We start from the raw sequence: 13,940 nt of genomic DNA on the forward strand, positions 1-13,940 counted from the left end.
CTAAGGCGGAAATGATCTCATTGCCAAGGGCGTGGCCAGGTTAGTTTTGGTTTCTCCGGTCAGTCGTCATGTTGCGCTTGCGCTATTAAGTAACAATTTTCCCGGGCGCGGGAAAAGTGAGTGAAGAAGAAGCAGGAAGAGCGCCATCTTTAATGAGGTATTAGTACAGGGGAAAAAAGGCAAAGATAGGGAGAAGGTGTGGGGTGGAAATGAATATAGCTCAGGCGTTTAATCCTCAATTATTATTTGCTATGGCCGGGGCGTGCAGCTCCGGACAGGTCCCCCTTTTTATATTTTTATGACAAGAAAACCCCTCGGGAACTGCGCCTGTCTTAGGTTGGGTCAATTCACCCCCACCTTCTAGGCCCGTCATGGGATAAGGCAGCAGCAAGGGCGGCCCTCCTGTCTTAGGCTCCGATGGAGATAGTGTCCTCTTACCCGTCATTGACTGTCCAGTTCAGCACACAGGGGAGGTGGTCTTATTAAGGTAAATAAGACTCACCATTTTCAGTCATCTCAAGGCGATGATAATGGACCTGTATAGGTTTGGCCTGGAAGGCCTCAATTTGTTGTCTGACAAATGCCATAAGCTTATTAAGGATTATAGGCCCGAGAGTGAGGAAGAGTAAAAGAGTGAGTAAAGGACCAAGAAATGGCAGGAGATAGGGGAGAAGTCCATCGAGTCCAGTCCATAGTGGATTGGCGGCCAAGCCTTTTCTGCGCTTTTCTAGTTCTTCTTGCAAAGTTTTTATCTTATCTCTGACGATTCCGGATTTGTTGGCGTAAAAACAGCACTTTTCCTGTAAGGCCAAACATATCCCTCCCTGTGCTGCCGTTAACAAATCTAGACCTCTTCTATTCTGGAGAACTACTTCAGCTAACGAGTCTACTTGGTCTTGTAAATCTTGTATAGTACTGGATAAGGTCTGTACATCTGAGATTAATTGATTGGATAATTTAGTATATTGGGTTAGTGAGACTCCTAGGCCTGTGGCTCCTGTAGTAAAAGCAGTGGTGATTCCTAGTCCAGCCAACAAGGGAATAAATTGTATGGCTCGTTTCGGTCTATAAATAAAATGTTCAATAGCGGGGATGGGGATAGGTTCATCTCCAGGGATGATATCAATGTCAGGGAGAAGAGTGGCCAGAACACAAAGCCCTGTCCAATTTGTAGGTAGATACGTATATGCCATGTTGTTTCCACAAACGAAAACCGAGCCATTTATAGCACACAAAGGGTTGGTGGCATTGATTATGGAGGTACAGTTGCCAAACACAACATAGCCTAAATCAATTTCTTTAGTGTTATTATATGATGGTGAAAAGAGGCAAGAGGAATTAGAAAACGTCATCGGTTGAACTAAGGGGGGGGGGTAATAGGACAGGAATTATTTACTAAGGATTCATTTGAGTAATTGACATAGGGCAATGAAAGGTTAGGTATGGCTAGAGGAATAGGGGGGCCCATTTTAAGACAAAGCCAACAATCGTGGGCCAGGCTTGTATTGGACATTTGAAGTAAATTGTAAGTAGCATTGAGGATATCAAAGGTTTGGGCATCGAGCCTAAAATTACCTCTAAGCTCAGGAAGGGCTAAAGGGTGATATTAGAGTTCAGGATAAGAAGCTTTATGAATTTCTTCTAATTTTTTCTGGACGGTTTTAATTCTTGTAATATCTAATGGGCCTCCTCCATCAGAAATGTGAATGGGGGCGGTAGTGCTCCAACAAACAGGCTTTCCTTTTTGGCCGTTACAAGGAGATTGTACAAGTTTATTAGTGGATCCTAATACTTGTACGTCATCGATGCCTCCAGTTTGTGTTTTTAGTAACGTGGCCGTATAATATGTTCTATTGCCTGATTTGCATTGTTGATAGGAAGTATAACAGGAACTATGTACAGAAGATTGGAAAGAGCTACAAGGGCATTCTAGGAGCGGCCCGTTAGGTGAGGTATCTCTTGGGGTAGACTTACATTTCCATAACTGGTTTGGCATTAGGTAAGCTGTCTTGCCCGTGCAGGTCACCTGGGTGATTCTATCTGACGGAGGTTCAGATATTTGTCCCCCTCTGCAGTCACAAGGCTGGCCGTATTGTTTTCGTAATAATTCTCTTGCCTTACGAGGGTCACCAAAACCTGCATAGAATGTCACTATGTTATATAGAGCGATTATTCTCCAAAGGAATTTCATGTTAGGCTTCATTTTCTGAAAAACAAGAAGGAAAGAACTTCTCAGGGAGATTTATCTTCCCTGGACTGACAATGGTTATGATTTATTTGTCTTACCAATCTTTCAGGCAGCCATCTGGCTGCATCATTTTTTTGTGAGAAGATGCATACTGAGCCTCTTCCCCAAATTAAAACTGGATCGGGGCCATGCCATGAACTATCGAGTGGATCTTTCCATTTTACCATTGCAAACTTTTTTTGAGATTCAGGATGCCAGAAACGGTCGGCAGCCGATTTTCCATGACTGTCCAAATTTAAAAAATTAAGGATAAACAGGGCATGATTGAGTATGTTCCTGGGGGTACCCTTCACGGGGTACCAGCTCCCCCCTTTTAATTTTGTGATAATAGTTTTTAATGACAGATGAGCTCTTTCTACTATACCTTGTCCTTGGGGATTATAGGGAATGCCTGTGGTATGTTTAATTTGTAGGGTATTACAAAATTGTAAGAAGGTTTTGGATATATAACTGGGTCCATTATCTGTTTTGATTTGTTTGGGTATTCCTAAAATAGAAAAGCAGTGTAATAAATGAGCTATGACATGTTTGGTGGCCTCTCCTGTTTGGAGAGTTGCACTGATGAATCCACTATAGGTGTCTATGCATACATGGATATATTATAGTTGACCGAATTCTAAGTGGTGAGTAACGTCCATTTGCCAAATTTCGTTGGGGATGAGTCCTCGGGGGTTAACTCCTAGATGGGGAACAGGTAAATATGTTATGCAGTTGGCGCATTGTTTATTTGTCGAGCTTGTTCTCTGGTAAGTTTAAACATAAGTCTTAAGGTTTGGGCGTTTAAATGATGTAAGGCATGTGCTTTTTGCGCTTGTTGCAAATTGTCTGTAGTGACTGTGGCTATGGTTTTTGTTGCCGTGTCAGCTGTTGCGTTACCTTGTGTTAGAGGTCCCGGTAATCCTGAATGTGCTCTAATATGCCCAAGAAAAAAGGGAGTAGTCCTTTTTCGGATAAGTTGTTGACATTGTAAAAATAGGTTAGCTGTGTCTGAAATATGTTTAATTTGAGACACGGTCTCTAAGAGGGGTATTGAATGAGCCAGGTAGGCGCTGTCTGTATAAATGTTAAGTGGCTGACAAGGAAAAGCTGATAGTGCTGCAATTATAGCTTGCAATTCGACCAGCTGAGCTGATGTATAAGTGGTCTGGAATTTAACGACTACATTATTGTAAGTGTAAGCGGCAAGTCCTGTGGAAGATCCATCAGTGAAAATTAGTAATGCGTCATTGAGAGGTTCTTTACTGGTAATATGGGGAAATACAAACGCATGAAGTTTACAAAATTGAATAAGTTTGTTAGGTGGGTAATGGTTGTCAATCGCGCCAGTATAAGAAGCGCAAGCAATTGGCCAGGCTTCCGTATTTTGTAACAGCCAATGGATGCGTGATTGAGTGTAGGGCTGTATAATGGTAGAGGGTTCTATTCCAAAGTATTTTCTACTGTTTTCTCTTCCCAAGATAATTAGATCAGCTATGGCATCATAATAAGGCAACAAAACCTTTTTAGGGGAGGAGGGCAGGTGTACCCACATAATGGGATTGTTCTGCCAAAATAGGCCAGTAGGGGTTATTGTTGTGTTAAAAATAAGGAATATTAATGGCTGAGAATAATCAATACCGGTAACAAATTGTGTTGCAATGGCATGTTCTACCTGTTGGAGTGTTATTAATGCTTCTTTAGTAATGGACCTGGGGGATTTTGGATTAGAGTCTCCTTTTAATATATCGAAAAGAGGTTTTAACTCTCCTGTGGTGAGCTTTAAGTACGGTCGAAGCCAATTTATGTCTCCCAGTAATTTTTGGAAATCATTTAAAGTTTTTAAATGATCACGACGTATAATGGCCTTTTGATTAATGATTTTGGGTCCATTAATCTGGAAACCAAGATAAGTGTATGGATCTTGTAATTGTACCTTTTCTGGGGCTATCTGTAGTCCGGCTGCTGTTAACTCTTGTTTGAGTTGGGCGAAGCACTGTAAGACTTGTTCGCCAATTTCTCCTGCTATTAAAATATCATCCATATAATGTATAATATACATTTGTGCCCATGTTTTTCTGACTGGCTCTATAGCGGCAGCTACATATTTTTGACACAAGGTAGGACTATTGGCCATACCCTGAGGTAAGACTTTCCATTGATAGCGCTTCATTGGTTGTTTAAAATTTGTAGATGGAAGACTAAAGGCAAATCTTTTCTGGTCAGCAGGGTGAAGGGGAATTGTAAAAAAGCAATCTTTAAGGTCAATAACGATTTTAAAATATTTTTGAGGAATCGCAACCGGTGAAGGCAATCCTGGTTGTAAGGCACCCATAAGGATCATAGTGATATTTACTGCTCTTAAATCTTGTAAGAGTCTCCATTTACCAGACTTCTTTTTAATAACAAAAATAGGTGTATTCCAAGGGGAATTACTTTCCTCAATATGTCCTGCTGCTAGTTGTTCCTGCACTAACTGTTGGGCAGCACTTAGTTTATCATTGAGTAAAGGCCACTGATCAACCCAAACGGGCTCATCTGACTTCCAAGTAATGGGGTCAGCGCACCTTTGGGGTGCAGGTATGTCAGTGGCCTGAGCTAAAAATTTCCAAACCCCTTTTTATCAAGTTGTCCTGAAACCAGTATAGGCTGTGGGATACCGTTCTCTCCTTTTCCAAGACCTTTACCAGGGGTGTATCCTTGAGTTAACATTTGTGCAGTAACTATATCATTTGGACTACACATTATAATTTTCATTTGAGAGAGTAGATCTCGCCCCCAAAGGTTAACAGGTAGGTAAGGGATGACAAATGGCTTAATGAGGCCTGAATTGTTTTCTTTATCTGTCCATGTTAGGTATTTAGAACTTTGTTTAGGATTACTGCTTTGTCCAATTCCTCTCAAGTGAGTTAAAGTTTCTGTAGTAGGCCAATGAGAGGGCCAATCTTCCTGTTTAATGATAGTTACATCAGCCCCTGTGTCTATTAGTCCAGTGAATGCCTTCCCGTCTAACCATAAGGTTAGAGAGAGTTTTTGATTTGTAATTGGTTGCACCCAATATATATCTGATGATCCGAAACCTTTTATATTTCTATTAGAGTATTGGATATTATTATCTGTTTTAACCAAAGGTAGCAGGAGTAACTGAGCTATTCTAACTCCTTGAGGGACAGTAATAATGCTATCAATAGCTCTGGCCATAATTTTAATTTCTCCTTCATAATCATTATCAATAACTCCAGGGAGGACTTGTAAGCCTCTCATGGTGACACTACTTCTTCCTAAAAGTAGCCCAAAAGTGTTAGGTGGTAAGGGTCCATATATTCCGGTATTTAAGGTTTGCGGTCCCATTTCAGGTGTTAGTATTGTGTGGGAGGTGGAACTGAGGTCCAATCCTGCACTTCCTGGGGTTGCTCTACTAAGTTTTGAAATGGATTGCTGTTGCTGGCTGGAACAAAGCTGACTGCCCCATATGCTTGTTTCGGGGCCTGAGGCTGACCCCTCATCCCGTTTCCCTGCCTGGGGGGTAAAGGATTTCCTTGACTGTCAGTTTTAGATTTACATTCGTTTGCCCAGTGCCTTCCTCTTTTACACCTTGGGCAAAGGCCTGGGATTTTTGCTTCTGGACTCCTATTTTGGTTTTCACAGCAATCTTTTGCAAAGTGTCCCCTTTTACCGCATCTAAAACATCCCCCTTTATCTTTACCTTTGTTAATGAGGAAATCTCTTACTGTTTGGCCGCTAAAAGCGGCGGCCATTGCTAGGCCTTGTTGATATGAGGGCCCAATATCTGAACAAAGGCGAATGTATCCTGTTAAATCTGTTTTCTTTCGATAAGGTCTGATTGCCGCTTGGCAGGCGGGGTTAGCATTTTCATAAGCTAACTGTTTAACATAATCTACACCCGTTTCTGCATTTCCAAAGATTCTACCTGCCGTGGTCATAAGTCTATGCACAAAGTCTGAAAATGGCTCATCGGGTCCTTGTTTAACCGCTGTGAGCGAGGCCCCTGGATCTCCTTTAACGGGAAGTTTTCTCCAGGCCTTTGTAGCAGCAGCCTGGATTTGTGAGAACAGTCCAGGGTCATATTGCATTTGGGCCTGAGTGTCTGCATAATTACCTGAACCTGTTAACATATCAAAATCCCAACCGTTTCCTGCCTGTTGATTTCTTTTAGCTGTATCTCTACAATTTTCAAAGAACTCTGACTTCCAAATTAAGTGGTCTCCCCCAGAAAGAACTGCCCTGACTAAGGTATTCCAGTCTGTAGGAGTGAGCCAATTCTCAGCTACAGATTCCACTATAGCAAGAGTATATGGAGCAGTAGCCCCATACTGAGAGGCAGCAGTCTTTAACTCTTTTATAATAGTAAAATCAAATCCAGTATGATGCCTCCAAGCCTGTCCCTGTTCATCTATGGTTTCCGTGACCGGAAAAACGTCTTTGGGGGAGGAGTCTTCTCTATGTCGGCTAGCAACTAACCCCCCTCTTGGAACATGTTGTCCAGGCCACTGAAGTGGGCGCAAGGAACCCTCCATAGCGTCTGAGTTAGGTATTTTTTCATTTCCTGTTTTTAGCTTTTGGAGCCTAATTATCAATGATTGATGTAACTCTTCAAGTTTAATCTGTTCTTCTAGTTGAGCAATTTTTTTGCTTTAATTCTTCTTTGGGATCTATTGCTGCCATAACAATGGGCGCAGAAGCCTCATTATGTGTCTTATTATATGGGGGTGGGTATGAAGTAAAGGGAGGCAAATCAGGGTTGTGATATTTAGCCGCCTCTTCTTCTAAATCATCCCAATTTATATCCAATTGATTAGGCTTATTAATTTCCTCCTCCTTTTGAAGCATCTGTAAAATTGGGTATTTTTTTGGTTTGTTTTCGTGTGGTATTTCTTTATCTATTACAGAAGGAGACTTAATTTCCTCATGATCACTTTCGAGGGAAATGAGATCTTCCTCCGTATCTTGCGGAGGCTTTGTGAGGTTAGAGCGGGAGCTAACCTTTAAAATATGCTCTGTCTGAGCGACCGCAGCCATGACTTGCGGATCGGCCTCCTTCTTATCTATTAAATCTCTAATGAGGTTCCAATAAGAGAAGGCGGTTACAGGAATTTTTTCTGGCCCAAAAGTATTATAATAGTCCTGCAAACAATCCCCTACTCTACGCCATCTTTTAATATCAATAGTTCCTTCCTGTGGGAACCAAGGGCAAGTGTCTTTTACAAAATCAAAAAATTTAAACAAATCATTACCTTTAACCTTTACTCCTCGTATCTTTAAAGCCTCTTTTAATTGTCCTACATATATTTGATCTTGGCTTAATTCTTGTCCCATTTCGGACGCGTCACTTACCTTCGATTCTGACGCGGCAGGTTCCCACGGTGATAGGAAGAGTTTGACTCCTTTTGTCTTCGTTAGCGGTCGACCGTCCTTTGGCGTCCTCTTCCTCACGGAGTCCCTCGTTTCCAGGTCCCTGTTCGGGTGCCACGTATCCCGGCCCGCGGGATAGTCAGAGCAGGCCCTGGAGGAGGGGGTGGGAATTTGGGGAACAAGAGACACGAGAAATGGAGACAAGACAGTGCTCTGATCAAGTCTCGTTTAATGGCGGTAATGCACTGCCTTATATACACTTGGAAGGGAAGGGGTTGGGCTAAGGCGGAAATGATCTCATTGCCGAGGGCGTGGCCAGGTTAGTTTCGGTTTCTCCGGTCGGACGTCATGTTGCGCTTGCGCTATTAAGTAACAATTTTCCCCGGTGCGGGAAAAGTGAGTGAAGAAGAAGCAGGAAGAGCGCCATCTTTAATGAGGTATTAGTACAGGGGAAAAAAGGCAAAGATAGGGAGAAGGTGTGGGGTGGAAATGAATATAGCTCAGGCGTTTAATCCTCAATTATTATTCGCTATGGCCGGGGCATGCAGCTCCGGACAAAAAGATCTTTAAAATGGATCTCTGCTTTTAAAAACACAATGGAGGCCGGGCGCGGTGGCTCAAGCCTGTAATCCCAGCACTTTGGGAGGCCGAGACGGGAGGATCACGAGGTCAGGAGATCAAGACCGTCCTGGCTAACGTGGTGAAACCCCGTCTCTACTAAAAAAAAAAACCAAAAAAGAAAAAACTAGCCGGGTGGGGTGGCGGGCGCCTGTAGTCCCGGCTACTCCAGAAGCTGAGGCAGGAGAATGGCGTGAACCCGGGAGGCGGAGCTTGCAGTCAGCCTAGATCGCGCCACTGCACTCCAGCCTGGGCGACAGAGCGAGACTCCGTCTCAAAAAAAAAAAAAAAAAAAGATGATAATAATAATGGAAAGATGTCCTTTTTTTTCTCTTGAAATCACTGATCTTCTGACTCTTTTGCAATAACGATACCAAGAACCTGTTTGCTGAGCAGGTATTAAGTGCCAGATGCTGTGCTCAGCACTGCTGTATATGTGCTAAATCCTTTATGGCTTCATTTAACACTCACAATCCAAGAGGAGGCTGTTCAGATTATGTTAATTTTACAGATGAGAAAACAGGAAGATACCTCCAATATTCAGTGCACATTTATCCAAATACATTAGAAGGTACTTCTTCTTATGTGGACCCAACCCTCAAAGAGGTACATGGCTTGATGAGTGTAACATCAGGTGATTTCAGTCCTTACTGTCCTTGCAAAAGGGATACTTGAAGCCTGGAGGCTCTGAAAGGTTGTTACTTGCCCAGTTTTGCAGTCTGATAAATGCTAGAATTGAGAATTGAACCCACATCTGTCTCCCCTACCCCCTCACTGAACACTTCCACAGTCTGCCTTTTTAAACCAGATTCTACATTGATTTATATAGGACAAAGGTTGGCAAATTTTTCCTGTAGAAGGCCAGATAGTAAACACATACTTAAGGCTTTGGGGGCCATATGGTCTCTGTCACAACTACTTAACTCTACCATTGTAGTGCAAAAGCAGCTATAGACATTATGTAAACGGCTGTGTTCAATGAAACTATGTACACTGACATTGGAATTTCTTGTAACATATTCTTCTTTTGATTTTTTTCAGCTTTATGTAATATTGTAAAAAAAAAAAAAGTTATTAGCTTGCTGGGGTCTTACCAAATAGATTGGCTGGATTTGACCCTTGTGCCATAGTTTCCTAATTCCTGATACCAAATATTCCAAAAAGAATCCAGTAAATGAAGTAATCATCTGTTTCATGACTCTATTTTCTTTCCCTAACTCTAAATTCATGAAACAAAATTGTGAAGGCCCATTTTCCCTGTTCTGTGTCTGTTTCATTGTAATGTGGCTGCTGGGAATTCACTGTTTTCTAGATAGATTGCAGCAATAACAACTAATGCTCTTTTGAAACTTTCCAGTGATTCCTCTTTCCCATAGTTATGTTGCAAGGGCAGGAGTCACTCTGATTTGTTTTTAATACCTCTATGATTCTCTTCGCTAGAATTTTAGTTATATTTGGCAGAATAAAGTTTTTTATTCTATAACTGGCTTTTAGTGAAGAAAAGGAAATTAGATGCAGATGACACGGGCCCTAAATACACCCGTCCCAGACATCAGCTCAGTTAACTGGGTACAAATTCCGGCTTTCCCATTGTGTTTGTTTTGATAGCCAGAGCCACTATCAGAGCAAGAAAGATGTTAGTCATGAAAGAAAAACAGTTTCATTTTGCACAAAACTTTATAAACATATTGGAGAAAGGTGGAACACACAGAATTCAGTCTTGTAATCAGATACCGTGTTGCAAACTATGGACTTAAGAGTCAGATGAAGAAAAGTATGAAACTAGATTTGACTACACATAGATCTGTATCATGAGCGAACTTGGAAGCTTCTCAGTTTTACATAGGCATGCCTCTCTTTAGAACTCAAAAAGTTCTAATAAATATTTACTACTCAAATATCACTTTTCTTGAACAAGGTAGAAATGTTCTTAGCTTGCTAGCTGGAACTACAGGCACCTACCAGCATGCCTGGCTAATTTTTTGTATTTTTAGTAGATACGGGGTTTCATCGTGTTAGCCAAGATGGTCTCGATCTCCTGACCTTGTGATCCGCCCACCTCAGCCTTCCAAAGCTCTGGGATTACAGGAGTGAGCCACCGCGCCTGGCCATTTTAAATTTTTTAAAGACAAATCTTTGGAATCAGTTGATATGATAATATTGTAATAATAAATGTATATTTGTATCTGGAGGTGCATAATATTTTGTCAATGCTACTAATGAAGGCATTTTTTTAAGGGAAAAATCAAAAATTTTAAGGATCTATCAGGGCTAGCCCATCTACTTTATGTTCTGTCAGTGCTATTTTCTGATTTTCCTGTTCTTGGCACATGCATAGAAGAAACAAACTAACCACTAAATTTTTAGCAGTTTCATGGCCTCTAGTTGCATGTCCTTATTTCTGAACACGGGTGTGAATTCTAAGAAAAGGGGAAACCAAATGTTCATAGAGCCCTTTTGAAAGTTGCATAGCACAGCCAAATGGTGTGCCATTTCTATGAGTGCTGTGACTGGATCCTCATGTGGGAAAGGCCTGGTGAGAAATGTATTCCTTCTGTACATGGACAGTCAAGTTAGAGGCTGTCTTACATAAGACCATATTTTTGAAGGTGAGATCAAGATTTATACATTTGACAATATTTCTCCCATAGGGTACCACAGTTTTCCATGCGTTTCTGTGACATCCTTTTTCCGTTATATTCTTGTTTGCCTAGATTTTAGAGCTTAATGTGTTTATGCCTGTGGATGGTAGCATGACTTATTCATGAATATTTAGAATTTTGTAAAGAAAGATGCACTTTGGAATGTTCTTTCTAAGAACAGGCTACTTAGGTATTTGCCTGAAAATTTCTATAAAGTATTAGTATTAATCTTTCTCTTTTGCTCTTTTTCTTTTCTTCCCTGAATTTTTTCTCTTAAAACACACACACACACACACACACAAAACATTATTATTGAGGATCCTAGAGATTAGGCATTTGGGAGATATCTCTTATTCCCTTGGAAACTATCTCTATAGTAAAAGTTCAGTAAACATTCTTCTTCGTATCCATGTCTTTTGCTGTCTTTTTTCTTTAGAGTTCATTCTCTCAGTGAGTTGTTTTGTTTTGTTTTGTTTTCTTTTGTTTTCTTTTCTTTTCTTTCTTTCACTCTGTCTCTCAGGCTGGAGTGCAGTGGTGCAGTCTCGGCTCATGGCAACCTCCACCTCTCAGGTTCAAGCGATTCTCCTGCCTCAGTCTCCTTAGTAGCTGGGATTACAGGTGCCCGCCACCACGCCCAGCTAATTTTTATATTTTTAGTAGAGATGGGGTTTCACCATGTTGGCCAGGCTGTTCTCGAAGTCCTGACCTCATGATTTGCCTTCCTTAGCCTCCCAAAGTGCTGGGATTACAGGCGTGAGCCATCCTGCCTGGCCTCAGTAAGTAGCTTTTAAATGCCAGACATGGAGTATACAGTGCTAAGTGGGCTAGATGTAGCCCCTGACTTCCTAGAGCTTACAATAAATCATGGTAGAAAATATAAATTAAACAAATAATCACAAAATTCATAATTAATTCATTGCATTGCATTGTAATAAGCACTAAAGATTAAAGTATAGAGAAATGTGAGTTGTTTAATCAAAGGGGCATTTATAGTCAAAGGGTCCAAGGAAGACTTCCATGAAGTGACTTAATATGAATCCTGTAAAATGAGTACGTTGGTTTTATATGAAAGGGTTTAAGAACAGATCCCAGAGTAGGTGCCTTAAGGCTGAAGGAGCTCAGTAGTTAGGAAGGGAAAGAACACCACTGTGGTTTCTGTGTAGGTCATATTTCAGCTGCAGTGAGAGAACATCTGATATATGAATGCAGGAGATTACATTCTTGCATTGATGTGTATATACCATTTCCTAACAAGAACCATTGTTGGTTTGTCATCTACTTGATAATTTTTTAAATATTCATCTTATTATTTAACTACATGCAATTGATTGTGTTTCACCATCAAAAAGTCTGGAGGATTCTGCCTAAATTCTGCCTATGGATAATTATGCTTTGAACCAAAATAATTCTTACATGAAAGATAGGGACCAGTCTAATCCTGATTAGTGATTTTTTCCTACGTTCTGTTCAGATATATTTGTAAAGAGTCTGCAGCATTTTGAGAAAGTTTGTGTTTATTATTGCCTGTCACAACAACATAACATAAAACATAATATATATTAAATAGAAGATAAATTTGTAGAATTTCAAGAAATTAAAATAACAGTTAAAATCTAGTTTGACATTATACTTTCTGCATTATTTTCTGGTGTTTCCTTAAAATATATATACATTTGGAATTTGACCATAAGCTGTGCTGACTGCTTTGTTTTTGCTTTTTGCCTACTTTAGTCTAATGGGATCGCAGCCATCATTGTTATTTTGGTGTTACTGCTACTCCTGGGGATCGGTTTGATGTGGTGGTTTTGGCCCCTTTGCTGCAAAGTGGTGAGTAAGAAGGATTTGCAACTCCACTTAAAAAAAATTAGAAAAATGTAAAGTAAGGTCTGAAATGTGAATAAATGCCATGTTACTCAATAACAGCAAAGTTTCAGTTTGCAAAATGAATTTTGTCTTCACTACTATAATAAATTATAGAAAACATGCAGGTCAGTAAATATTTATTTAAAAAATTCATCTAAAAAGCACTTTAAAATCAGGTTTGTGGGAAGAGGGGGAGAAAAAAATAGGGGAGGTAGTTGGGATAAAGGGTATTTTCCTTCAAGTGCAAGAGAAATTCAAGTAAATTGATGTTTTATTTTGGGTTCATTGAGAGGAGCTGATAATTTGTCAGTTTTTTTAAGTGCTCATTAAATTATTCATTTCCTCTTTGAACGGTCTGCCATTTCAGGACCTTCTCTGTTTACTACTGAAAAATACTTGTTCAGAAATTAGTCATGCACAATTGTCAGCTAAACTGCTACTTTTGGAGTAATGACGAGGAGTTTCAGTTTGTGTCATTTTTGTGTGTTTGTATAAAGCCTGTGAAAGAATATGGGTGTATATCAGTTATCTATTGCTGCTGTAACAAATTGCCACACATATGTTGATTAAAAGCAACACAAATTTATTATCTAACAGCTGTCTAATCACAGCTTTCACATGAGTCTCACTGGGTTTACCTGGACTAAAAGGTGTTGGCAGGGATGTGTTTCTTTCTGAATGCTCTAGAGAAGAAGCCATTCCTTTGCCTTTTCCAGCTTCTATAGGCTACTCACATTCTTTGCCTCATACCCCCCTTTCCCCATGTGCAAAGCCAGAGGTGTTGCATCTTTTCGACCATTTTTCTGTGGTCACATCTCCCTGTAACTCCGAACCCAGCTGGGGAAGGTCCTCCAGTTTTAAGGAACCATGGGATTAGTTTGGACACACCTAGATAATCCAGGATCATCTCTTATCTCAAGATCCTGAACCTTAATCACTTCTGCAAAATCCCTTTTGCCATCAAGATAACATATTCACAGTACCAGGTAATTAAGTTATGGACATGTTAGTGGGGGGGCATCATTCTACACATTTCAAGCAATCCAATTTAGATTGTTCAGGTTTCATAGAAAAAAAATTATCTTAAGGAAGCCCTCTTCCAAATCATGCCTACTACTTATTTTGAGAATATTCCTTTTATTACAAGCACATTATGTAGAACTTAATATTCTGTAGCTCATGGTAATGTTTTACATAATACTGCAAGACTGCCTTTTCCT

The 13,940-nt window shown here is 40.4% G+C and overlaps 1 protein-coding gene across 2 annotated transcripts in view; it reads left to right on the forward strand.

The window, feature by feature from the left end:
• Nucleotides 1-13,940, forward strand: part of ANTXR2 (ANTXR cell adhesion molecule 2) — a 160,845-nt gene that overhangs the window by 60,110 nt on the left and 86,795 nt on the right. For both annotated transcript variants that reach the window (XM_005554964.4, XM_005554963.4), the window contains exon 12: nucleotides 12,589-12,684. In XM_005554964.4, coding sequence (XP_005555021.1) covers nucleotides 12,589-12,684 — 96 coding nt within the window. The remainder of the gene's footprint in view (nucleotides 1-12,588; nucleotides 12,685-13,940) is intronic.

This window comes from Macaca fascicularis, chromosome 5 (genome assembly GCF_037993035.2).
Source record: "Macaca fascicularis isolate 582-1 chromosome 5, T2T-MFA8v1.1".
NCBI lineage: Eukaryota > Metazoa > Chordata > Mammalia > Primates > Cercopithecidae > Macaca > Macaca fascicularis.